The sequence below is a fragment of the Ambystoma mexicanum genome, chromosome 10, assembly GCF_040938575.1.
Source record: "Ambystoma mexicanum isolate Mex_15411 chromosome 10, UKY_AmexF1_1, whole genome shotgun sequence".
Classification (NCBI taxonomy): Eukaryota; Metazoa; Chordata; class Amphibia; order Caudata; family Ambystomatidae; genus Ambystoma; species Ambystoma mexicanum.
This window is the reverse complement of record NC_090932.1, coordinates 1,029,586,391-1,029,614,290: the sequence shown is the minus strand read 5'-3', so window position 1 is coordinate 1,029,614,290 and position 27,900 is coordinate 1,029,586,391. Positions and strand designations below refer to the sequence as shown.

The 27,900-nt window shown below is 47.5% G+C and overlaps 1 protein-coding gene across 1 annotated transcript in view; it reads left to right on the top strand.

The window, feature by feature from the left end:
* The window catches only part of LOC138491960 (cytochrome P450 2J4-like), a 169,796-nt gene that overhangs the window by 27,895 nt on the left and 114,001 nt on the right, over positions 1-27,900 (top strand). The window contains exon 3 of the mRNA XM_069618847.1: positions 15,991-16,140. Coding sequence (XP_069474948.1) covers positions 15,991-16,140 — 150 coding nt within the window. The remainder of the gene's footprint in view (positions 1-15,990; positions 16,141-27,900) is intronic.

Genomic DNA, 27,900 nt, shown 5'->3' with positions numbered 1-27,900 from the left:
CGTTGCATACCAGTGACTAAGAAACTGGCTTGGGCTGCCAAGTAGTAACGTTCCAGATTGGGTAATGCTAGGCCACCTTTAGACACAGGGAGTATGAGAGAGGTATATGCCACGCTAGCGGGTTTGCCCGCCCAGATTAGGTCTAGAATCAAGCTTCTCAGATTCCCTAGGAAGCGGCGTGATAACAAGATGGGGATATTGGAAAATAGATACAAAAGTTTGAGGAGAATTACCATCTTCACCAGGGAGGCCCTTCCCCAGAGAGTGAGTGGGAGTGTTTTCCACCTGTTCACCTTTTCTCTTAGCGTTTTGAGTGTGCTTTCATAGTTATCTCTAAATATGTCATGGTGGTTCAAGGACATCAGGATCCCCAAGTATCGGACATGACCTGTTTCCCAGTGGGAATTGAAATCGTCTGTGAATGGTCTGGTTTGGTGTTTAAGGGAAATACAACCGATTTGGTGTGATTAATTTTTAACCCAGAGACTGACCCGAACTTTAGTATTTCACACATAATTGGGTTGAGGTTCTCGCTAGGGTCTTGTATGTAGAGGACTATGTCGTCGGCATAAAGGGAAATTAACAGTCTGTGCGGGCCTATTTTGAGCCCTCGTTGGATTTGGCGTTCTCGGAGGTTAGCTGCTAGGGGTTCCATCACTAGCACGAATATCATTGCGGACAATGGGCAGCCTTGTCTGGTACCACGTTGGAGTTTTATATATGCAGAGCGTGACGACCCTAGAGTGATCGCTGATTGGGGTTGATTATAGAGAAGCAAGACCAGCTTGATGTACTGTTTACCGAGTCCGAGTTGCTGCAACACTGCAAACAGGAAGGGCCACTGGACGTAGTCGAATTTATTTTCTGCATCCAACAGCAACGCCTCTGCTTGTTGATCAGGGTCCAGCGCCGCCAGTACTCCGAACATTCTACGTATCCCAAATGTTGTGTTATGACCGGGGACAAATCCTCCCTGATCTGCGAGTACCAAAGTGGGCATTAGTGGGAGTAGTCTGTTTGCAAGAATTTTCACTAAGATTTTGTTGTCAAGGTTGATTAATGATATTGGGCGGTAGGATTTGCAATCTTCGGGGGGTTTGTCTTTTTTGTGGAGGAGAATTATGTTAGCTTCTCTTAATGTTTGTGGCAGGATGCTGGCCTCGATCGCTTCTTCATAGACCTTTAGAAGCAGGGGAGCCATGGTTGGGGCAAAGAATTTGTAGAACTCGCCTATTAACCCGTCGGGTCCAGGGGCTTTGGATGTCAGTAGACTTTTTATAGCTTCTTGAATCTCATCCAGTGTGATAGGGTCGTTCAGTGGCTCGCGAAGTTCCCTCCCACCCAGTACAGTTCTGGATCGTTGAGATAGCTGCGGATCGCCTCGGTATTTGGAGTGTGATTGGCGCTATATAAGTCTTGGTAGAATGCTCTGAACACCTCGACTATGTCTTCTTCTTTATGGAGTACATTTCCCTGTGGTGACCGGATACTGTCCACCTTTGTTGGTTTCCTGTCTGCAGTAATGAGGCGTGCGACGAGAGCTCCAGGTTTTTAACCTTCGCCATTTTGTCTAATTCTTTGGTTGTGACCTAGACATTTTATCTCACGTTCCACTAGGTTTCTGAAGTTGAGTAGTTCTTCTTTCAACATTGCCTGGCTGTGGTTCCTGTTTGTGGTAGCTTGTTGATTTTCCAGGCTTTTCAGGTGAGATTCGCTGGTGCTTAGTTCCCGATGGATGAGTTTCAGAATTCAGTTTTCCTTAGCCAAGCAGACGCCCCTTATATAACATTTAAATGACTCCCATAGCACTCCTGCGGAGTCTACTGTGCCCTGGTTGATTTCAAGGAAGGTGCCAATTTCCTTGCGTAGTTCTGAGGCAAAAACGTGATCCGCAAGTGATCCGGGTTTAAAGCGCCAGTAGGGTGGTCTTGATCTGCTAGTTGTAAGGTTGCACTCCAGTGTCACAGTGGCGTGGTCCGAGAATGTTTTGGGAAGAATTTGGCAGCTGCCCCATTGCCAGCTGCTGCAAGAGGAGACCAGCAGGTAATCAATGCGTGAGCTTGTATTATGAACACTTGAGTGATAGGTGTATTCTCAGACTTCCAGTTTTGATGTCTCCATATGTCTACTAGTTCGAATGCTTTGCAGATCTCCTGCACTTGTAAACTGGCCTTGGATGGGTTCGCCGCTGTTGGCTGTGACTTGTCCTTCTGTGGGTCAAGATGTGTATTCAGGTCTCCCCCCCAGATAATGGTTGCGTTCCGTACCTGTGCTAGGCGTAGCAACACCCATTCAAAATGTTTTGCACCGTCTGAGTTAGGGGCATAGGAGTTAACAAATAACACTTCTTCTCCTTCCACAATCCCATGTACCAGGAGTGCTCTCCCCTCACTGTCTCTTTCCATTTTGGTCAGTCGGAATCCTAGTCAAGAGTGAATAAGGATTGCGACTCCCCTGGTGTAGGATGAGTAGGAGGAGAAATAGCAGTGGCATCCCCAGTTGCGGGCCCAGAGGTGATCGTTGTGGGGCATGAGATGGGTCTCTTGGATCTTTGCTACCTCAATCTTATGTCTTCTGAGCAATTGCAGGTTCTTTTGCGTCTTGGCTGGGATATTGCCCCCTCTAATGTTCCAAGACGCTACCTTGAATTGGTACAATGGGGTTTTATGTAGAACCCGCGTGCGGGTGTAGCGGTTGGTTTCACATTTGCAGTGCTCCGGTGCGTAGGTTGATTAGAATGTATGGGGTCTTCTTCGGTTGTGTAGGATTGCGGGGAGCAACCGGGAGCCACAGGGCGGGGCTGGCGGTCGGGCGGCGAAGCACGGCGCGTGCTTAGAACAACAACAACATTATAACAAATTTCCTTGCATGGACAACCCCCAACCTGTCCTTATGGAACCCCCCGAACTAGAATACAAAACGTGCTGTGCATGGGGCGCAGGTGACCTTCCAAGAACTAGGCTCCCTCCTCCCAGTTGCAAGTATTGACCTGATGATTTGTTTCAGTTTAGTTTTGGACAGATGCTTCGGATGTGCGTCATGGAGGGTTTCTCATCTCTCTATCTCTTCTTGATGGTTCGGCTCTTTGCTTTGCGGGTTTGCATCCGTGCCTATCCAGGAACAGTGTGGCATCCTTGGGGGAGTTGAAGAAATGTGTATTTCCTTCATGCTGAATGCGCAACTTCGCTGGCAAAAGCATTGAATAAGTGATCTGGTTGTCGCACAGTCTGTGTTTGACGTGGATGAACGACCTCCTCTGAGCTTGGACTGATGGAGAAAAGTCCGGATAGAACTGAATATCTTCCCCATCATAGTGGAGTTTGCCCTTCTCTCTTGCCATCCTTAGGATCGAGTCCCTGTTTTAATAGCTTAGAAGCTTAGCTATGATCGGACGGGGGGGTGTCCCTGGGATGGGTCTGGTGGCAGGGGTCCTATGTGCTCTTTCCACCACGAATAGTTGCGACAGTGCGGTGGGGCCGAACAACTCGGTGCATAGTTTCTCTATGTGCTTCTCCATTTTGTTTTGAAGCTGTTGCTCCCTGACTCCGACTATCCTTATGTTGTTCCGTCTGGATCGACCTTCCAAGTCCTCATTCTTAGCTAGGACTGTTTTCATTTGGATTTGTAATGTGCAGACACGCGTGGTGACTGCTGATGCGCCGTCGTTCAGGTCGGACGACAGTGCATTTGGCCTTTGTTCTACAGAGTCTAATCTATCGCTATGTTTATCGAGGTGGTGTTGCAAAAGGTCTACTTTGGATGACAACGAGTCGATCTTGCTGTCTAAGCCGCCTGTCCCTGCTTTTAGGTCCATTAGGATTTCCCGGATATCCTAGTGTTGTGAGTGTTCTTCCACTGGGGGATTAACTGTGGATTCAGGGTGGCTTTCGGACCTAGATGTCTTGGGCACAGGACCCGCGCCGGATTTGAGTTTTCTCTGGGACTGGTCGGTTTTCCCCATCTTGCCCTCGGTGATAGTGTAGGTACTGCTTAGCTGTTTTAGGCCTTACTCGTGGCCGCGTGGGGTAGCTGCGCCGGCTCCTGTGGGTGTGCTCGCTTTCCGCGTGTGCCTTGCAGGGTGCCACCACACCGCTATGGGTCAGTTGTCGCCTGACAAGCCCCCGCGTATTTGGGCCGGGTGAGGGGGCTGGTGATGATTGGTAGCTGATTCACTTCTGGGCAAGCTCTTATCTCAGCTGAGGTTCCACTGTCGGTTTGTGATATACCGGTGAAATGTCACATTGCACGGGGCAATAAGGAGGACCGGGGTTGTGCAACAGGTCCCCCCCGGCCTGGTGTTGTTGCCAGAAAGGTGGGTGTGCCCCAGGGAGCGGGGGCCGCTGCGAGGTACCCTTCAATTTCCTCTCCTTTACACTGTTTGTCTCGTGTCCTGTTGAGGTTATGCTCCGTGGTGTGATTTTGGCGCGCCACCCGCCTCTCACCTTTCGGCATCCGCTCTGACGACGTGAATATGTAAATTAAAGCGCGATTCCTGCAGCTGCTTAGCTGGGTCGGGGGGGGCGCCCCCGCTGCTCCACGCGTCCTTGCTCCGCGGTCGGGATGGCAAGCTGAGTTCAGTTGGGCGTGGGCGGAGGGCGTGGGGCTGGTCGGCATCGCGGCGGGCCTTGGGTCACAGTACGCTGCACAAAACAGGTCAGCGCGAGCCACGCTGGTCACCGGAGACTTCTCCGTACGGCTGTTGGATCAGGCGGGCCTCGCTGTATGCTCCGCAGCTGTTCCCACTTGTTCGCGGGGTTGCTCATCACACCAGGGGCCTGCGCAGCGTATGATTGTGTGGCCAACACCACGTTGTAAATATCTTGTGGATGGCAGTTCCGATTTGTTCCGGATTTTCGGCGTGAATGAAGCACCGTGCTGGAGAATAGTGGAGAATACTAAACCCTGCGTATTTTGGGGGTTTTACATCAGGATTGCGGCGATGAAACAGGATTCATGTGGGAGGTCGCTGAGAGCTCACAGGGGAGCAGCCATCTTGGTTGGCCCTCTAGCACCCTCTGCACAAAGAACACCCTTTTGATCATGTAGGGAACGTTAGTCAAATAATACGGTAACCTCAGTATTATCACCATTTTGCAAAGTACTATCCATCCTCCCCATCAGTGACAGCGGCAGCTTCTGCCAGAAATGGATTCAATCCCCTATCCCTGACAATGCCCTTTGCGTGTTATATACAAATCCTTCGCGTGTTATATACAAATATGTCTTCTGTATGGTGAATAATTTGGATTCCCAAATACCAAAATTATTCCCCTTCCCAACATATCCATTCAGTTCGGGAGAGCAGCGAGATCCTGGCTCCTGAGACCTCCCAGTGGAAACAAAAGAGAATAATCCTTATTGATCCATAATCCCAATAACCTCTGGAAATTCCTTTGTATTTCAAGCAACTTTGGCATGTTGTCCTGGTTCCTCAAATACAGCAGCAGATCATCTGCATATAACAAGGCTACATGTCGCACTCCCCCCACTAGTATCCCTGCTTCACTCATCTCCTTTCTCCAGTGGTTCTAGTGCCTTGAAAAATAGAATTTGCGAGACCGGGCATCCCTGGCGTGTGCCTCTGCCTAGTGTCCACTGCTGCAATATCCACTCGTTTGTCTATACCGCCACAACCGGTTTGTTGCCCAGCAGACTCAGCCAGCGGCAGTTGTTTGACCTAAGCCCGTAGGCCCCCGACACTCTGAACAGCCATTCCCATTCCAACGAATCAAAGGCTTTCATCGCATCAAAGGATACCAATGCTATTTCCCCCTCTATATGTTTAACCTGATCCATGACATGATGCAAGCGACAAATGTTCATTGCTGTATTTCGGCCACCAGTAAATCTGCATTGATCCGGATGCACGGATAGTGTGGTGGCCAGAATCTTCCCCAAGATTTCTGCGTCCACGTTTAATAATGAAATTAGATGATCGGACGCACAGTCAAGTGGATTTTTCCCTTCCTTTAACAAGACTGTTATAACCACCTCCCTTATGGAGGCTGGAAGAATCCCTGTCTCGAATGCTTCATCATATGCTTTCTTGAGTCATGGGGTCAACAGATCCCAGTACTCACAATAAAACTCTACAGGGAAACCATCACTTCCCGCAGGTCTGCCCTTTTTCATCGACTGCAACAACGCCTGTGTGTCCTCCTCTGCAATTGACCCCTCCAGCCCTTCCCTGAGGTCTGCTGCCAGGACAGGCAGGGGAACCAGCTCTATCAACTCGTCCACCTCTCTTGGTAAATACGTCCCCATTTGTATATGAATCTTGGTAAAAAGATTGAAAGGCCTAATTGATTCCATCCTGAGTGCAGGTTAGTTCCCCCGTCTTCCTACACCATTTGGGTGATGGTGTGCCGTGGCTGCTCCCGATGCAGCAGCCAAGCCAATAATCTCCCTGTCGTCCTTCCCTCCAAATGAATCCACACATCTCTTCAGCTGTTCTGAAAATTTGACAGTGAAGCCAGAGCCTGGCAATGAGCGGTTAGTGCCAGAGCCAGTTCTTCTCCCGTCTGCCGCCCTACTGCAAGGTCCCTCTCCAAGTCCGCCACCTACCCTTCAGTCTTTTTCAGTGCTTCCTGTAGTTCCCTCCTGATCCCTGTTACATTAGATGTGCAGACCCCTGTGATCGTAGCTTTGAACGCCTCCCATATGGACCCTGGTGTCCCTACCGATCCTTCATTAATCTAAAAAAAGGCCCTATCTACTCCTGCAGTATCCCCTTGAACCTTGCTTCCTCTAAAGCTGAGGCCTGCAGTCACCACAGCCACCTCAGGGGCCACTGCCGCAATCCCTGCAGCTGCGATATCAAGGGGGAATGGTCAGATAGGGTGCGCACCAAGTATTCCGTTCTATCAAAAGAGAGTCCTCAGTTCCCACAAATATATAATCGAGGTAGGAATGGGAACCATGTACCCCCTGAAAAATAGGAATATCCCTGTTCTTGCCCATGCGCTTCCCGCAATAGCTCCAACAAGTCCAAGTCCTCAACTAGCCCTCGCAATGCTGCCCGCGCTTGATCTTTCTTCAGTCCTGATGTCCCTGCACTATCTAATTCTGGGTATAGCAGACAATTAAAGTGCCCCCATATAAATAAGCCCTCTCTATACTCGCCAACAAATCCAATGCAGCAGTGAAATAACCTTTATCATCTATTCTTCGCCCTTCCAGTACTCCTGTGTGCACAACCATCCTCCCAACCTTATCCATCAGGACCTGGTCTCCCTCGAAAGGAACCCCTGTGGCCACCCAGATCAACACCCCTCCTTGCATGGGACTAGTAGGATGTTCCCGCTACCACCCGCCCCCACCCCCTTTGTCTCCTAAGTGTTTCTGGATCTTTCGGGACCATTTGAGTTTCTTGAAGCAATGTTATTTGGATCCTGTGCCTTTTGAGGAATCCCTCAACTCTCTGACACTTGAGCCCTTTTCCGATCCCTTCAACATTCCACAGCCTGATTTTCAGGCAATCACCCCCTTACTGAACCCACCCTACATATCTTCCCCAGTCTCCCCCCTTTCCCTGGCTAGAGCCTCCTGCGTTGTCTGTATGACCAATATAAACCATAATCCATCCCCTCAACCACATTATCCCCAACTACCAATGCGGCTGCCCCCCAACAACCCCAGACAACTATTCCAGGGACCTCTCCCTTGTCCCACAACTTCCCCCCCTGCCCTCCCTATTCCTCCTCCCCCAGAACTCCCCCACCCAACCCCTTTCCCTCCTCTCCTCCTCTACCTCGTCCCCTCCCACCCCCAAAATTCTCCTCCCTCCACTCACCCTGCTCTCAACATATCCCCACCCCCTGATCTTATGGTCATCCCATCCACCCCATGCCCCTCCGGTGAATAGGTAACCATAAGTCCGGGACCTCATTTCGCCAGCCCCCGCTCCGCCCGCTTGACCAAAGAAAAAATCACATCGATCTCTAGCTGCCACTCCTCCCTCCCCCTACCAATCCTTCCAGGCCCTATCCTGGTCCTTTCCCCAGCTTACCAGCCCCCCATGCAACAAGATGCTCTCAGTCTTCACTCTGTGGGGCTCTTCCTGCCACCTCTCCCCGCCATTCCGCGTGCCGCCCCTGGACTCCAGTTGTCCCTGTAGTATTAACTGGGTATAATCCCCAATAGAATGTCTGATTCATTCTATTGGGGATTATACCCAGTTATTACTACAGTGACAACAGTCCTATGGATTTATTGCAAGCCATTAAGGCCCAGATTTGAAAAAGGCTCAGCAGAGCCGAAACATGTTATCGTTTATGGGCTTTTGTTCAAGAAGTGTGAACATGTGATATAATTAAACACACACACATCTTTGATGGTGCTGAGTCCTGGAGTCTCTTCTATTTTACACTGTTTATGGTGACGGTTAGGCTTTACTACCGTCCAGATACAGTGACCTGTGACATCCTTGATCTTATCCCATGCTTGAAGACACAGCATTATATGGCCAACCCAGTACTGATATTGATGTAAGGGATTGTGAGGTGTCGCCCTACAGAGCAACTTTTTATAAAGCCATTCTCTTCAGTTATATTTTTTCCTTATCCAAAGACGCAAAAGTATACATATCAATTTCCCAGCCCTAGAGCTAGGCAGATATTTATGCAGATGAGATTTAATAAACTTCTGGTTATGGAGGTTAAAGGGGTATGGTTGAATCTCCCCTTTGAAGAATGTGGCTGTCGTCCCTGCAAGGGAGAGCGGGTCACTGAATCAGTTTGCAGGATGTACAGGGGGAAGTGTTTTGGTTAAATAGCCTTTCTGGCTGTAGTATGACAAGATCTCTTGCTCTGGTCAAGGTATGGCAGGCATTTGAGTTTGAGCTCATTGGTTTGGGTGAAGTGCGTTCCTAATTTGTGGGCTAAGACCCATGACTTGACTGGTGCTATGATATTGATCTATATAGTAACCTATGAGAATTTACATTGAGACTAAGTGGGGGTAGAAGGAAATTTACATTTTAATGTGGTTTTGTATTCTGTTTTGTAATATGATTTAAAGTTGAAAGTTTTTTTCTTTTCTGGGAGATTTTTGATTTTTTTATGACTATTTTTAACTTGAATTGTTTGCAAATGATAGATAACTTTAATATTTTAGAATATCTTGTTTTTTTATATTGTAAATTTGTGAAAAGTTCTTAATAACACAATAAAAAAAAGAATTAAAAAAAGTTGACAACCAAAGATACTATGGGCCTCATTACAAGTATGCCGGTCTGGAAAAGGCGGTGCTGGTAACTCTACCGGCACCTCTTTCTCGACCGACATACTTCGAGTCACAATGCTGCTAACACCATCACTGCAAGTGACCTACCGTATCCGGCAGCACCATGAATGGAATCTGCAGAATAATGCGTCGGCCATGCCAGAGACACCGGCATGGCGGTAGTATGTGCACATTCTGAGTACTACGTACACTGAAACACCAGCATGAAAGTGGCAGTAGCACTGTGATGACCGCGCCGGAAACATCAGCATTGCGGACCTGGTGTTAAACAGTGCCAGGTGTGCATAATCAGGCCACAGGTGGCCCAAATCAGCGCAGGTGGCCACCATGAGCACTGCAAAAGCACAAAAGGACCACACCCTACACCGCTTCCAACACTGCCATGCTTGCAGCAGTAGTAGCAGTAGTGGGGCTGGAGGCCCAGCATTCAGGGATCCAACTTGAAAAGGCAGAGAGGCAGAAGAGGCTGCAGAGGCACAGGAGGAGAAGGAGGGCCATCGTGGCCATGCAAAATAACAATGGCCAGCTGGTTTCACCCTGCAGGCAACCACCCGTACCACGAATAAGGGCCACACCCTTCAACCTCAGCCAAACACAGATCCCCACCCTGTACCGGTTAGACAGGGACACCATCACATCCATAGTGGACCTGATCCACGATGACCTTGTCAGCCTTATTGAGATCCGTACTTCCGCCCCCTGACCACCTTGCTCAAGGTAGTGTCTGTGCTACACTTTCTTGCCACCGGCACCTACCAACACACTGTGGGTGAACTGCATGGGCTATTCCAACCCTGTTTTTCGTAGGTCCTCTTTCAGGTCATTGATGCCCTCCTGCGGCATGTGTGTGATTACATAGGCCTACCCAGAAGACCTGACCAGGTTAATGCCACGGAAATTGCATTCCATCCTTGTGCCAGGATGCTCAATGTGATTGGTGCATTGGACTGCACACATATGGAGCTGGTGGCCGGGCATGCCGTTGAGGCAGTGTACAGGAACTGTAAACTATACCACTCCATCAATGTGCAAATGGTGTGTGATGCACACAACCTCATCACCCATTGCTGTGCAAGATTCCCGGGATCAACCCATGATTCCATGGTGCTGAGGAACTCCACGCTGCCAGGGTACATAGCACATCACAGCGGAGAGCGTACCTGGCTGTTGGGTGAGTATAATTACCAAAGCATGTGCACTGTGGAATTGGGGGGGGCATAATACACCCGAGCATACCTGGCTTTTGGGTGAGTGTAATTACCAAAGCATGTGCACTGTGGAATTGGGGTGGGGGCACAATTGTCTGTAGTGCATGTGTGCAATGCAATGTCCGACACACAAATAGCATGCCTGAGTTGAAGGGCATGACTTGCATGTGCCAAAGGGCCAGACAGAGCATGCACATGCATAATAACATCAAAGCTGGACTGCAACATAAAATGCACTACAGGTAACAGAATGCATCACACCAATGTCCACAATCCCTGCAAAAACACACTGGGCACAACCCACACCGCCTGCAGCACATACAAATCATTCCAATGCAGCACAACACCCCACCTCCAAACCACTAGCGTACCCCACAGCATGTAGCCAGGTCACCTCCCTGTTCCAAGTGCACATACACATATGCATGTGACCTGAACGGCAACAAAATAGCAGGACATATGAAGTCATGGGCGATATGACCATCATAGGACATGCAAATCGAACCCAAATCAGAACACGCATTAGTCCGAGTTGTGTGTGTCGTAGTCAAAGGGTCATAGGGCAAGGTGGGTGTGAATGGGCGATGGAAAAGTGACACCCACCCACCCATTCACCACGCATAGTGATGAAGCATATTGGCTGCTTGGCAATCCTTAGCCTGTCATCGCCTTCCCAATCCACTCAATTCCTTCAATGGTACCCCTCTGTGTATAGATCCACATTGATCATTTTGCCAGATTCATAGATGCTCGTCAACCACTCCCATGCAGCACATCATGTACATCAAAATGCAAGTATGCCTTTACACATGTACTCAATCTCTAAATAAGAGCAAATATTTTTTCTTGCACGTAAAGAAATGTTATCACCTGTGACAGCACTGCCTACCTGGTCTGCGGCCCCCGGCAGGGTCTGACCTGTGGGGCACACCGTCTGTGGCAGGCAGGTTTCTATTTTTCAGGCTCAGAAACAAGCCACCTGGTAAGGCCACTGGCACACTTACATCCGGACAAGCCAAATTTGCTGTTCGCCCGTGTCATTCTATTAACATTGAAGAATACAGACAGAAATCCGTCAGATTACCGATTCTACGCCAAACTGTCCATACAATGCATACACATCAATTGCCATTGACAATGCACATGTTACTATGCTCATCTATGACATATGCTACGTCTTCTGCCAATCGCATTTAGTAACTTGTATTAGTGAGTGAACAATATACAAACTGTACCAACATGATACAGGCCCACAATGATTTTTCCCCCTTTCTGTCCCTCCCGCGCAGGTGATGCTGGATACCCCTTGATGCCATGGCTGATGACACCCATGAGGCAATCACAGAACCAACACAAGTAGGGATACAATCATACTCACATCAGGAACGTAGTACGATTGAGCAGACAGTTGGCCTGTTAAAGGCAAGGTTCTACTGCCGAGCAAATTGGGGGGCGGGCACTGATGTACAGCCCTGAGGTGGTGGGCAAGATAGTCCTGGCCTGTACCATGTTGCACAACATGTGTATCAGGCGCAACATACCTCTGCCCCCACACATGGACATGCATGCAGCTGATGCAGAGGATGAGAATGACAGTGATGAGGAACTGTCATTGGCACATCACAGGGATGCCATGGATGCATGCCATGCACTGATTTACCACTATTCCTGAGCACATCACACAAGCACATGGCCTAGGACAGCTAATGCACTCAGCACTGTACAGGAAATAAAATACTCAGTCACACTGAAAATGAATGTCCAGTCATGATTTTAATGCAACACCAAGTGTAATGTATATAAATGAATGATAAATGTGGAACTACACCAACTACACACACTATCCCCCACCACTCCCCCACCTCAACTAACCATCCCACTACCCCTCCCCAACTATCTCTCTACAACTCCTGTCATGTTGTCCAAGTAGTGCTTGCAGAAGACACCTACAGGGCACATGTCTGTTGTGGGTCTATTTGCGTCCCCACTTGCTATCTGGCGTGTGACTGTGTGCTGAGGAGGACACAGGCATCGAACGTCGCCTTGGGCTACTGGGCACAAAACTTGCAGGTGTGGAACTTGTGGATGGTTTGTGGGCCTGCTTAGTGGGTCGTCTGTCGAGGAAGGTCTGAAGACACATTGCCATTATCTGGGCAATGGAGTACATGACACTATTGCCTTCGCGTACCCTCCTGGACGGTTTATAGTGACATTTCCAAATGTCACATTTTCAAGTGCCTTTTTCTCGAATGAAAAATGCCAGGGAAAAAAATGTCGAATGTTTTTTTTTTTTTTTTAATGGGGGCCCCCCCCCAACCCCCTGTTTTGTTTTATTGACACTTTGTTTTAACTAACTAAACCAAAAAAAAAATCTGACATAAAAAAATTATATTCTGAATTTTTTTGTCGACATTTGTTTCTCGACAAAAAGGCATTCAAAAATGTGCATTCGAAATTTTAACTGGATACCCTCCTGGATATCTGGCCGATGGCAGTTATGCAACGTCCAAGGGCACTGTACACTCTCACACATCAACTGCGCCTCCTGAAGGTGCTGCTGCACTAGGGCAGTTAAGGCAGCCTGTCGTTCCTCGATGCGCCGAAGTGTGCCACCCATTTCCCTGACACTCGGGAAGGGTGGGCGTTGTGGGCTCATTGGGTCAGTTGGGCTGAATACTAAAGGCTCATAGCTGCTGTGGTCACCCCTGTGTCGACTCCACCATTGTCAGCTATGTCCTCTGCATTTGATGGATGGGCACGTGCATGTGGCCGCTCTGCTGGTGGTGGTGGTAATACAGCAGCTGGGGCTAGCGGGATGGCTGTAGCTGTGCTCACAATTATTGTTGGAGTTGGCAGGATGGACGCAGCTGTGCTCACAATGATGGTTGGGGCTAGCCGGATGCCAGCAGCTGTGCTCACAGTGATGGTTGGGGTTGGGGGGATGGTCGCAGCTGTGGTGACTGTGGCAGTTGTGCCATTGGAGGCTGTGGTGTCCTTGGTGGTGGTGGTCCATGGTGTCCAGCGGCTGGTGTACCTTGAGGTGCTTGCATGGGCCACTTCATTGTCAGATGATGTGCCTGAGGGAGTCAGAAAGGCATGTTGTCAGTGAACAGTGTGGATTAATGAAGCAGAGCTACATGCATTGTGTTGATTGTGGCTGTGCTGTATCAGGGACATGGCATGGTACACGGCATGGTGCACACATGCTTGTGTTATGCGTACTGAGCATAAGTGTGTGATGTTTGTACATGGTAGAGTAGTGCGCTGGGGATTCTGTTGTGGTGTACTGCCACTTGCTGTGTACGGTGTTAGAGGGGGACATTCACGCTGTGGGATGTTGGGGTGTGGAGTGGTGTGGTATGGATGGGGTAAGCATGGGCTTGCTACCTGTACCAGTTACGGGGACAGTTGTGCATTTATGCTCAGGGGTCAAGCTGGCTGGGATGAGGGGGTCACATGTTGACTTTGTGTGCAATGGTGGTCATTTGTGGGTGGAGATGGGGCTTAGCACTGCTGTGATTTGGTGCCAGGGAAGCATGGCGGGCACACATGCAGTACACTGTGGCAGGGTGATGTGTATCTGTGTGGGAGCAGATGCTTGTTCAGTTGGCAGTACAGGGAGCCAGTGCTGGGTTCTATGTGTATTACTGGGAAGGGTCATGGTTTGGTGGGCAGGTGTACATCTATGTATGCACCCAGGATGCTGTTTTCTTGGGAGAGGGGGCATGCAGGGTGTGTTTGGGGCTGTGGACGATGCAATTACCATTTCTGTGATATGTTGGTACAGTGGTGGGTGCAGGGTGGCCAGGGATGTTGATGTTAAATTGGGGTTACGTGTATTCATTGGCCTCTACGGGTGCACCGGCTCCGGCCTCTGCAGCGCTGACCCCTTCAATGGACTCTAGGTGCACCACACAGCTGCACGTCTCCTCCTAGGGCATCAGGTGTATTGGGGATGTGCTCATGCCACATGTGACCATGCCCTGTCTCTGCAGGGCCGAAAGAAGGTTGCATACTCTCAGGCACAGGTCGTACCATCGCTTGTGGCAGTCTCGAACTGTGCGTGGGGTTGTGCCGACTGCCGAAATCTTTTGGGCCACCTCCTCCCAGATGCTCTTTTTGCCTGCTGGGCTTGCCTGTGCTGGTCATTACTGAAGAGCTCTGGTGCAAGGTGGACAATGGTGTCCGCTCGCATGTTGAGCTCAGGCTCAGAGAAGTGTGGCTTCCTCTTGCGGGTCTCACATACTCTAAATGACATGCTGACAGTGGTGTTTGTCTGGTCAGGGGCGGTGGATGTTGCTTTGCTTTGAGGATTGCAATGGATTGTGTTTTTGTAATGGGGCCGGCCAGTTTCCTGTTCTGGTGATCACTTTATTTCCGGTTACGGTAATTGCGGGACCGCTGTTACCGGTGCCGGTGGGTGCTGCTTCATGAGGCTGGAATCGGAGGCACAGAGGAGGACAGTGTTGTCAGTTTTGGTGTAGTTTGATGGTGTTTCCGTGATGCCGGTACCGCAGTTTCCGGCATGCGGGAATACGCGTGCCCGACAACACGTAATCTTCCGGTGATTCCGGAATCACAGGTTTCTGAAAATGGTGGCACCGGCATGACGGTAACTGGGAATACTTACCGGCAAACTTGTAATGAATCCCTATGTCATTTGGGCAGTTTTGGGCATAGCAGTGATTTTCAATTCATGTTTCATGGCTGAATTATTATATTTTCAGTGTCCACTATCACCTTTGAGGCACCATAATGGCGCTTAACAGGTTAGGCAGAGAAAAGAAATGGCTGCTAAGAAAAAGGACATACAAAGTGAACCAACCAGAGTAATATACACATTGGAGCAGAAATATCAAAATGCCTTTTTTGGTGCAAGTAATAATATGCGCTAGTGCATCTCATAACTTGTGCCAAAAAAGGAGCACCCCAATCCACCAAGGACATCTGAATGAGCGCATCTCAGATGCGCTCATTCAGATGCCCTTTTCATACCTTTGCGCACTTGCACAAATCAGGGAGCATTTCTGAAAGTGCATTCTGAATTTACAAATGGGATGCGCTTTACTTGTACAGCAATTAAGGTCAACCCCCTGCACCTGTTCTAAGTGGGCATAATGACACAGTAATTTCTGACCCTGTCATGAATTTTTCTTTGAGAGAAACCGCTGTATTTGAATCCGTAGCGCTCACACCTACATCTGCAAATGCCTTTTTTCTAGAGCATCTCACAGACACAGTCATATATTAGTGTCGGGAGCGTGCTTAGGAAGGGACTCTTCCATTGTATTTATTGTTTTTACTCTCAGTCCCTACAGAACATTAATCATTTTGAGAGCTTGTTGCCTCCCTTGCAAATGATTACCACAGAGTGTCTTTGTTGATAAACAGGTGCAACCTTATGCACACCTTGACGCTGACTCAGCAATAGTATAATGCTTGATTGCAAATGTGTGGTCGCCTGGACGTATACAAGATTTCTTGCAATTCCTTGATTTTTTAAATAAATAGTGAAGTAACACATTATTGATTCCCCAAGGTGTTGTCTTTTCCACCGGACACAACTGGAAGCAGCAGAGACGCTTTGGCCTCATGACCATGAGGAACTTGGGACTTGGGAAGAAAAGTCTTGAAGGGCGGATCCAGGAAGAGGCGCAGACCCTGATCGAGTTTTATGCATCGATAAAAGGTAAATGAACAGAGTCTGCCTGATTTTGCACTACGTGTCCGTTGTGGCAATGCTCTTGTGGAGTAATGTGGTGCTCTCTGCATGCACATTTTGCATGTGACCCCATTGTGGTGCTGTGCTCCAGTTGCTCTCGAATAATATTTTTTTCTGATTGGGGAATAACACCCCGTTTTTAGGTCTGGCTGAAGGGAGCTTCACTTGCTGCCAGGGAGAGCTAGTGAAGATTTACTTATTGAGCGCAAACCTAGCTTCGGGAAGCAACAGAGCGCTTTACAATCATAAGGGGAAGAGCACTGTGAAGGAATACATGGAGGGCGGCCTGGGTGTCAATTCTGCTGCTTGTGATGCTTACCCAGTGCAGCTCAGTTTTAGCATTGGCCATTTGGGCCAATGGAGCTCTCAAAGCTGGGGAGAGATTTGTGAATGCTGCCTTTGAAGGCAGATTTTGTTTCCATGATGCTTGGCAAATGTATGTGTTTTCATCCAAATTAATCGTATTTACTACATTAAAACAGTTTTTTAAAAGTTTGACTCACATTACTGTGACAAAATATATTGATTAGTCGAATGAAAACAGACGTTCCTGTTTATATGCACTTGTGTACAAGTGCGATACAAATAGAATATCAATATAAATATCAATATCAATATATCTAAAGTATATCCTAGCAATGTGACCCAATAATAACACAATCGGCCTCATTACGAGTCCTGCGGTAGCCATGCCGGAAAAACCGGCAGGCTGCCGCCGGACCCATAATACCATTCCGCCTCCGTGATTGCCGGAATCACCAGCGCATTACAACCCAGGTGACCTGGTAATTCCGGAGGCGGAATTCTGTAAATCCCCATTCCCATGGAGTCCCATAGGACTCCATGGGGATGGGAACCATGGAAACACGGGTTCTGTCTATGACAGAGCCGGTGTTTCCATGTCGGCCTGCAGGCGGGTGGTGTTACTCCCGCCAGGTCAGACCTGGCGGGAGTGACACCTCCCGCCTGCAGGACTCGGAATCAGCCGGTCTGGAAACAACGGTGGCTGCGGATTTACCGCCACTGTTGTTTCCGGACCGGCTGACTCGTAATGAGGCCCAATGTCATGCAACACAGCGTCTCCGAAGTCAGCCAAGGACAGCCTATGTTACCTTTAGGCTGTGTGCTTTGGTGTGCGCAACGGCAGTTATTTCCGGCCCAGTGGAGGGCCAGCAGAGAACACATCAGACATGCTCCTCATATTGCATAAACAGTTAAACTGGGATTTCCATGTTAACTGGGCATGTAACGACCAAAAACAAGCAGAATTGTACGAACTGGCAGCATCTCCTTTCATTTCACAGGTCATACATCCAGCCAGGTGTTACATCAGCACTGCTTTCTTGGTCCCTTCCCTAGATGCTTCAATGGGGCTCTTCCCATTTCCCCAGTTTCAGCCCATTGCCCTCCCTCCAACCTCTCCCTGCAGACGGAGGCATTGCTGTTGTGTTTGTATTGCAACCAAGGGCGCAACTAGACTAAAACCTCAGGGTCAGGGGGCTTAATCCATCAGATGTTGGGTGAGAGCTAACATCACAGACAGTGAGGGTATGGGTAAACTTACTTGTGGGGGGGCTTTCCACACCGAGGCATATTTGTGGGAACTAGTGTCAAGTTAGCAGCAAACTGTTCAATTTAAAGCACATCAGGCCACTGGCACTGCCTTTAATCATCATAGGATTGAAAGATGCACATTTCCATTGGTACTTGCCAGCAAGGTAATGAAGTGGTTGGGATGTAGTGTGTGGTTGGCTTTGTCAGCTGCTAGTTCATTGTGAATATTTCTATTGGTACGTGCCAACAAGGTAATGCTGTGGTTGGGATGTGGCGTGTGGTTTATCTGTATCTTCTGCTTGACCATTGTACATATTTCTATTGGTACTTGCCTACACGGTACTGGTTGGATGTGGTGTGCCGTTGGCTTTGTCAGCTGTTAGTTCATTGTGCATATTTCTATTGTTACTTGCCAGCATGGTAGTGGTGAGGATGTGATGTGCTGTTGGCTTTGTCAGCTGATAGCTCATTGTGCATATTTCTATTGTTACTTGCCAGCATGGTAGTGGTGAGGATGTGATGTGCTGTTGGCTTTGTCAGCTGTTAGTTCATTGTGCATATTTCTATTGTTACTTGCCAGCATGGTAGTGGTGAGGATGTGATGTGCGGTTGGCTTTGTCAGCTGATAGCTCATTGTGCATATTTCTAATGGTACTTGTCAGCACAGTTATCTCGGGAGGATAGTTCAGCGGCAACTGGCTCGTCTTGGAATCAAGAGGACGCGAAGCAACACAGGTTCAATCCCTGGGTCCGCGCTTAGAAACCTCTGGGTATTAAGCGCGCTATAAATAACCAATTATAATAATTATAATAATAGTAATACTGTGGGTGGTATGTGGTGTGCAGTAGGCTTTCTCAGCTGCTAGCGTGACACTTGCCAGCAGGTTAATGCTTTGGGTGGGATGTGATGTGTCTTTTGGCTTTGTCAGCAGCTAGTGCATTGTGCATGTCCAGCTGCATTGTAGTATAATCCCATTTAAACCGGGGTCTCGCTATGGTTGGAGTTTTTTCGTTTCGTCTTAAACTAGTAGACTTCATTAATATATTCTCAGCTTTAAAAAGTAGCTTTATTTTGCGTGTCACTTTCTTTCTGTGAGCATTTTTGACCATATTAAGGGCATCCCTACTTGTTTACACATTCTAGTGAGACTCTTCTGGTGAAGCTTTAATATTCAAAGCAGTTAACTCTCCCCTTCATGTCTGAAACCAGGCACTTACGGACTGCTGTGATGCTGAGTTGTCTCCTGTGTCTTTCCAAGCACTCCCCAGATAATGCAAGTCCTAACATCCAATCGCCGTTTCAATTGCCTAAAAATGAATGTATGCGAAAAGCATGGTTGCTAACAATGAAATGTTTTGGCAAAGCCAATAGTTTTGACTTATGTATAAGTAATAGGCATTTGTCAGGCACTGCCATTAGATGCCCAGAAACTCACACCATTTTGCACATGCTACCATCAATGGGCAGTTAATACCACCACGCCAGTACCTGGCAAGTGCTTTTCTCATGCCTGCACAAACTGTAGGCATTGACAATGCTTGTTTTATTTTAGATGCAAACAATAGTGAGCTGGACACGCAATTGTCATGGGATATTTGAGAGCCAGGCCTTCTCACTTGTATCCTTCTCCCCGTGAATAATTACAAGTTATTCACATCCACTTCTTATTCTACCAATCCGCCCCAGGCACATTTGGTTCCACATAACATTGCTGTCTGTACACTACATTTACATTTTGTGTGGTAGCTTGCTTGCTCAGAATGACCTTACTTAAGCAATAAGCCCCGAGCCACGGGGGCATTACTCAGTCAGGTAATGCCCCGGGGCCCATAGTTACAGGCCGAGGGAAGCAAGACCGGGTTACTAATAGTTTTGTAAAATAATGGCTGCTGGGAAGGGAAAACGGAGTCCGTTTTCCCTTTCCATACCAACCATTGGGAGCGTACGCACTGGGGACAGAAGTGTTCCCAGCACCTTCGCTCCCGAAAAAAGGACCAAAAAAAGGTAAGTGGGGTTGGGAGGGCATGGAAGGGATTGTTTGGAGGGTGGGGTGGGGGAGAGGGACAAAACACTTACCTGAATCCCCAGCGGGGGAGGATGGCAGCCTCCAGCTTTGTGGAGGCTCGTAACAGGGATTGCCCTGTTTCGAGCCTCCTCATTGGCTCAGGGCTGCCACGCCCCCAAACCCCCCCCCCCCCCCCCCCCGGCCGGGAACAAAGGAAAGAAATCCCGGGCAAGGGATTACCGGTCGGGTAAAGCCCTGGCAAGGGCCAATCAGATTGTTTGCTAAATTCTGATGGACCCTCGCCGGGTACTAATATGTTATACAATGTCACATTTATCAATTGCCTAAATGCTTGATAAGATTCTTATAAGTATCTTATAATAATTTGTTAGAAATTAGCAGGATTTTGGGAACAATAATAAGAACTTTGTAAGAACGTATATGACAATGAAATACATATTGAATTCATAGAAAACATTGTAAGTTTGAAGTAGGATTTATGTAAGATCTTAAAAGATTCTGATATGATCCTTATAAGAACACCAATAAGAAAGATATGGTAGAAATGCCCTGCATCCATGCCCCATTTATGCCCACTTTAAAACAGATGAGAGGCTGATCGTGAAAGGGGGATGTGGAAAGAGAGACAATGCTAGTGTGAAGAAAAGTCAGAGCGGGAAGACAATGGAGGTAGATGACATGAAACTTGGTGTAGTACGGAATGAGACTAAAAGGGGGAACACATCACAGATTATGCAGCAGTAAATAATCAAAAGGTTTTTCAAACACAGAAGATGGATGTTTGTGTCCGAGTGATAGATGGACAAGGGTGTGCAGATTTACACAGGGCAGGTATTGAGCTGCAAAATAACTCCTGGTATACTGAACCTCGACTTCAAGTAAGTATTCAGAGAGGTGAGAAGTGAGCATGGTCTGTTCCTATGGGAAAGGCCTATAGAGACCTAGAATTCACAACAGGTAGTGGGGCCAGTGGGCTGCAATAGACAATAATGTCAGCCACAGTGACATGCCCCCACCTAAGATGCCTCTGGGAGGAATTCCATGTAGGAAACTCCCTCCAGTTCCCTTGGGGCCTCTCTTCGGATCTATGAGAACTCACTGTAGGAGCATTCCACTGTGGCATTTTTATGGGAGGCCAGCTCCCCCATACCATCTCGTTCTAGTACCCCCCCTTACCTACTAACCCCTAATTTCAATATTTTACTGCTTGACCCTCTACCACCATATAAATGCTGGCAGTAAAATGCAATAAAAAGTCCACCTACCTGCCTGATGAAATGGTTGTGGTGGGTTGGGCATATTCTCAGTCTGCCAGAGGGAGTCCAGAGCAATCGGTGTGACGACCTTATGAGGGACACAGACAGAGAGATATGCTCTGATGGTGAAATTGAGGATGTTTGGAAATCAGAAGACTTCCAAACAGGTGTATTTGTATTTGTATTTTATTTATTTGCATAGCGCACCAGGCTCGAGGGCAACCGGGCGCATATCTTAGATCAACAGGTACATGAAAGAGTTACAACAATCAATTACATTCACATGAGCAAATAAGTTACATCAATCAAATGACGTTCCTAACAGTACTGTACATAACAATGCAGTTTGGTAAGCAAATTGGCGGGAGGTAGATAGACAAAAGATATAAAGGTGGATAGAATCAGATGGCATGTGGAGGCAAATGGTCACAGGTAGCGGATAGCCAAAGTTTGGCTTTGTGTTTGAATAGGGTGGGTGAGGGTAAGGTTCTAATGGTGAGTGGCAATGTGTTCCAGAGTTTGGCAGCTAAGACTGGGAAGCTAGCACCTCCAGCTGTCTGTAATTTGTATCTGGGGATCGTGAGGCATTTTGCTTGGGAAGATCTGAGTGATCATGTAGGTAAATACTGAGAGAACCGGGAGGCTAGGTAGATGGGGGCCTGGTTGTTAACACATTTGTGAGTAATGGCCAGGGATTTCAATGATATCCTTTGGGCAACTGAGAGTCAGTGTAGACTATTCCTCGTTTCAGTGATGTTTGCAGATCTAGGAATGTTGAGGACCGCTCTGATAGCATTATTTTGAATGATCTGGAGTTTGTTGAGGTTGCGTTGGTTGGTGCCTTGATAAAGAGCATTACAACAATCAAGTTTGAACATAACCAAAGTCCTAGCAAGAATAATGCAGTTCTGAGTGGATAGGAATGGACAGCAGGCCGTGATCAGCTTACATGTCTAAGCAGAGGCAGCGACGACCGCATTAGTTTGTCCATTGAGGGAGAGTGTGGAATCAAGGTATATTCCCAGAGTTTTTGTATCTTTGGATACTTTGATAGAGTTACCATCAATATTGAAGGTGTTAAACGAAGGGTCAAGTTTATTGAGTCTTTGTCGGGTGCCAAGGATGAGGAGCTCTGTCTTGTCATCGTTGAGACAGAGCTCGTGTTGAGCCATCCAAGCTTGGACAACTTGGTAGATGTTATTCAGGGCTTTGGAATCAGCTGTGTAGTCATTAGTGATGGGAATGAGTATCTGGGTGTCATCGGTGTAATTGGTATAGGTGACACCCAGATAGTCAAGCACATCAAACAGAGGTTTGGTAAATACATTGTAAAGTGTGGGGGATACACAAGACCCTTGTGGGACGCTACAGGGGACCGGAGATGGATCTGCCGATGTGGTAGGGGAGAATACTCTCATATGCCTATTGTCCAAGAAGGAGCTAATCCAATTAGTCAATTTTTCAGAAAAGTGGGCAGCTGTTTTCAAGTGATGGCAGAGGATTCGGTGAATGACCAAATCAAAGGCTGCCGACAGGTCCAGGAGTAGAAGGAGGGCCAGTTTGCCTTTGTCTTTTAAATCCTCAATTTGAGTTTTGACATCTAGCAGGGCTGTTTCTGTCCTGTACTTAGGTCTAAAGCCAGATTGTCTTGTACCGATTAGGTTTTTAGTTTCTCGATACTTCTGTATCTGTAGGTAGGCTGCTCCATCTAATATTTTTGGAAGGAAAGGGACTGTGGTGATGGGTCTGTAGTTGGATGGTGTCGCTGGATCCAGTGTGGGTTTTTTCAGCAAAGGGATGACCCAAGCATCCTTCAGATTGTTAGGGACTATTCCGGAATGAAATGAGGAATTTATGAAGGCGGTAATGAAGGGGGCAAGGTCATGAGCCGATTCCTTTAGGATCGGTGCAGGGCAAGAGTCGCCTTGGCAGTTGGAAGGTTTTAGGTTGCTAATCATTTTTTCAACTTCAGGAATAGTGAGGGGTGCAAAGCTAAAAGGGGTATGGGTGAAGGCGGTGGTGGCCGTCTTAGGTGTAGAGAGTTGGGAGGTGGCAAGAAGGGAATTTCGTTTGGCATTGATTTTGGATTGTAGGGTGGTTATTTTAGTGAGGAGAGCATTTTGGATATTATTGCAGCATGTACGTCTTTGCTACATGTGTCTTTGCTACATGTGTCAAGGATGGGCGAAGGGGATTCTAATTCTTTGAGAATTTTAAATAAGTCCTTTGTGTTGGATTCTGCTTGCGAGATACGCTGGTTGTATGTCTCTTTTTTTGCTTGTAGGATAGCTTCCTTGTAATTAAGGGATGCGATGAAGAGGTTGCCTTTGTTAGTTGCACATGGGAGACTTCTCAGAGCGCTTCAGCCTTACGTTTTTCTTTACGCAGAGCTCTGAGTTGTGGCATAAACCATGAATTCAAATGGTCTCGTTGTTTAGCTTTCCGTAGTTTGAGCGGTGCTATAGTGTCTATGGCTTTGAGTAGTGTTTGGTTGAAGGTGTCCACTAGGGCGGTGGGTCGTTGTGCTGTGAGGCACAATTGTTAAGAATATGTAGGATGAGGGGAAGTAGTTTGTCCCTAGTGATGTCCTTTTTGTTCCTTGTAGGAATAGGGAGAGCTATTTTGGGTTTGGGAGAGGGGTTGGTGGCCGGTATGTGAAAGATGATGATGTGATGGTCAGACCAAGCACAGGCGGAGTTGGAACTTATCGATGCGTTGCAGTTTAAGTATGCAATCCAATCAAGCGTTCTACCGTTGTTATGGGTGGGTTCGAGGATACGTTGCTGGAAGCCTAAGTTAGAGATGATATTGGCAACCTCAGTGGCCATTAGATCCTTAGGATCTGATCAACCAAGGTTGATGTCACCCAGTAGTAGCCCTTGGGAGTTGGGCTTGGTGTTGTCAGTAAGGACAGATGCAATATCCTCCGCGAAGGAGGTGATGGTCCTGGTGGTCTGTAAATAAGGTGTAATGTTGCTGTGTTGGTTGGTGACAAGGATAGTTTAACTGATAGTGATTCAGCAGAGCTAAATTGGGTGTTGGGGATGAGTCTCATATTGATGTTGTCCCTATGTATAAATGCGACGCCGCCCCCTTTGGTGAGGTTGGATTAGCGGTCATTTCTAAGGATGGAGTAGCCATCTGGAATGGCGGGGCCAAGAGTGGGCCTGAGGCGGCATGTAGCCATGTTTCTGTGATGGCGATGAAATCGAGGTTTTGGACGGTGATGAGGTCTGTGATATCGAGAGCGTGGGCAGTGAGGGACCTAGCATTTATGAGGGCTCCCTTTAGTTCTTTAGTAGGGGTGGTCACAGGGTGGTCAGGTGGAGTATGCATGGTTGGCCGTGGGCTAGAGGTGTGGTGGTGGAGTGTGTTGCGCTGGGTGCAGAATATGTGAGGCAATCTGCACGGTTGATTCGGAGTGGGTTTCGCTGCGAAATGTTGAAGCCACAGGGCAGGTGCATTCAGATACGGGTTGGTGAGGTGGTCAATATGGCGGTTAGTTATACTGTTGAGTGTAGATGTGACAAGGGGGGAGATGAGGTGAGTCAATGGTAGTGTGTTTTGAAGCATGGTAATGGGGTATGTACTGTGGTGGTGGGGAATCTCAGCAGTGCTGACGGATGGTGCACAGAGCGCAGTGACTAATTGCCATGTAATGACAAGGTGTGTGAGGAGGATGCTGGCAGTAGGTTGCAGCATCATATTGTGACACAAGTGGCCTAATGATGAGATTAGGTAGTGTGCGGTCTGTGTGGTGGCGCACTGGGACGTATACAAGAAAAACAATGCAGTTATACCGTGTGTATCTAAAGGTTCTGGACAAGCATGCTAGGCAGACATAGATGGGCACACAATGGTAAGCAGTACGTGAGATGGCTAGAAGGCCAGCAGTGAGCTTAATGCCAAATTCAAGTATCGGGGCACAGCAGTAGGCAGGGCACAGCAGTAGGCTAGATACTAAATACAAGTGTCTAAGCACAACAATGCACTTAATGCTAGATTTAAGTGTCAGGGCACAGTAGTAGGCTAGATACTGAACTACAAATGTCTAAGTACAACAATGATCTTAATGCAAGATGCAAGTGTCAGGGCACAGCACTAGGCTAGCTACTAAGTACAAAGGTCCAGGCTCAGTATAGGTATCAGGCACCATGGTGGGTTAGTGCTGAGTGGCAAGTAATGCCGCGAGATCTGGGCGCCGAATGTGGATGTTAAGGCGCAGTAGCTCAAGAGGCAGATAGTTGTTCGTAATGCATGAAGGAATAGAGGTGGCCTGCTGGGCTAAGTGTCATACAATCACAGTGAGGCACTTTACAACATTACAAAAATACATAGAGAGCGGCAGGGTTGTAGGCACATGTGGTAAGATAATGCAGGTAAGATGTGAGTCAGATAGCAGGACAGGTGCTTGGACAATGGATGTATGAAGTTTGGCAAGAGAAACAGTGTATTCAGTCAATACAAAAAACAAATGCAACTGGCATATGACTTCAATTAACGGAGTTAAAGTGTAAGTGGTGCAGTATTCTACAACGGTATAAGCCGTTACAACGGTACAAGCCGTTACAACGGTACAAGCTAGCAGCAATATACTAGTGCAGGCACAGACTGGCAATCAATGCCACAAAAGTTATAGTAGGCAGTTGGCTATTCGAATACAGTAGGGCAAGAGGTGCATTGTATATAGTCAATATAACAAGCGTCTACAACTGGCATATGGCTTCAATTGGCGGCGTTACAGTATAAGCAGCAAAATACTAGTGCAGGCATAGAATGGCAATCAATGCTACAAAAGTTTGTAGTAGGCAGTTGGCTGTTCGAGTACAATAGGGCAAGAGGTGCAGTGTGTACAGTCAATATGACTGCCATATGAGTTCGATTAGCAGCGTTAGAGTATACGCAGTGCAGTATTCACGGTAGAAGTTCGGTAGATGCTAGCCGCAGTGTGCTGAAGGCAGGCAAAGGCTAGAAGACACAACTAGTTGGACTAGGTGGGCTGCTCCTTCAAAATCAATGGGGTCTGGGACGAGTCAGTTGCATGGCAGGCAGTGCAAGATGTGGCTGATGTTTGCAACACATACTGGCCGCTTGGGAAAACTCGCTTTTTGGAAAATCTCTCAAGCAGCATTAATAATAATAATTTAGCATTTATATAGCGCTAGCTACAAACCCTCAGGCATCTGAAGGCTGTTTATTATTACCCACGGTGTGTGGTGCTCATTTATTGAGCTCCAAAGGATGAAAGACTGATTTTGACACTGCCGGGATTCGAACCTGCGTCAGCAGGCTCTGCACAGATGTCAAAGAGAGCGCTCTACTTGCTGTGCTATTGGACCAGCATGCCATTGGCTTATATCAGATCGGCATGCCATTATGCCCCAACAGGAAAAGTGAGAGAGATGAGAGAACCTTTCTGTGTGGACAGGCATAGCCAGAGAGTGGTGTGTCTTCTGGTGTCGTGGGTTAGAGGGTTGATTAGTGAGAAGCATGGAAAATGCCATAGAGCCTTGCATGCTGTGGGGTGATGGGAAGGAGGTTGCTTATGTGGACGTGGATTGAGAGTTCATGGAATCAAGCGACTGCCCAACAGCCAAGTTACTTCTTGGAGCCTGTAGGGTTTTGCCCGGCTCCAACACTGCAGGCCTCTTTTGGGAGAGTCCTCTCCCAGATTTGGCCTATTGGGGAGTTACAGCTACTCATGTAGCATGCACCCTGGTCCCGTGTCCGGCACTGGACAGAAACCAGTTGGAGATTACTTAGTAATCTGTAAAGGTTTGAATCTCACTTTCCCTTAGGTTACCTTGCAAATCGCACTAGATTGCAATGTGTGTGAATCACAATGGCAGTTGCAAATTGCCATTTCTTTTTCGCTCATTGCAACCTAGCACTGTGCATTTGTGAAGTCAACTTCCTTTCGTACAGTTGGCCCATGCTTTTTTGGTAATGTCTTCTTTTGTGGCTTATATACTTTAATTATGGATCATATGTTGCTCAATAAGAAAAGAAATTAATAAGCCATGAGACAACATTTAAAACAGTGCTCTAATTGTTTATGAAAAAAGTGTGTTTTTCAAGTTTACAACTTGATTTTTTTAACTTGAACATATTTGCAGACTTTATTTGTCTTTGGCCTAATACCTGATTATTTGGTATTTGGCTCACAGTCTCATTACAAGTTTAGTTTTAATTCAGCGGTAAATGTGCCGAATTACCACCAGGTATGTTTACCGTAAATGCCACTCAGTGCGATGGCATTAGCATAGGATTATGAGTGGTGGAAGGGTAGTGTAAATCTCCATTTTTGGGGTGCATGGGACTTCAGCCAGTCAGGTGGCACAACGAGTAGAGTGCTCACTTTGACTTCTATGCAGAGCTTGCTAACGCAGGTTCGAATCCCAACAAGGTCAAACTCAGCCTTTCATTTTTCTGAGGTCGATAAATGAGCACCACACACCTGGGTAAAAATAAGCAGCCCTCAGATACCTGAGGGTTTGTAGCACTATATAAATGCGAAATTATTATTATTATTCACTGGGATTTTTGCAGAATTACCACAAGCTGCCAATGTACCCTTCGTAAAGTGGAGGATTTGCCTCCATCATAATGATGATGGAGGTAAATGCTCTAATTCAAGGTCAAACTCACAATTTGTCTGGACAGTAAACATGGTGGTAATTGCATTACCACTAAAAGAAGTGGCAGTAAATTCATTACTGCTAATTTTTTGCTGCACCGCCAAACTCGTAATGAAGCCAAAAACATGCAATTCAGTGCATCCCTAAAGATAACACACCTGCCAGAACAGTGACACTAGGTACGTTACGTTGTGTTATGTCACCCACAATTGCATGCTGTCTGTCTGCTGTAACTCTCAGCTGCATGGCTAT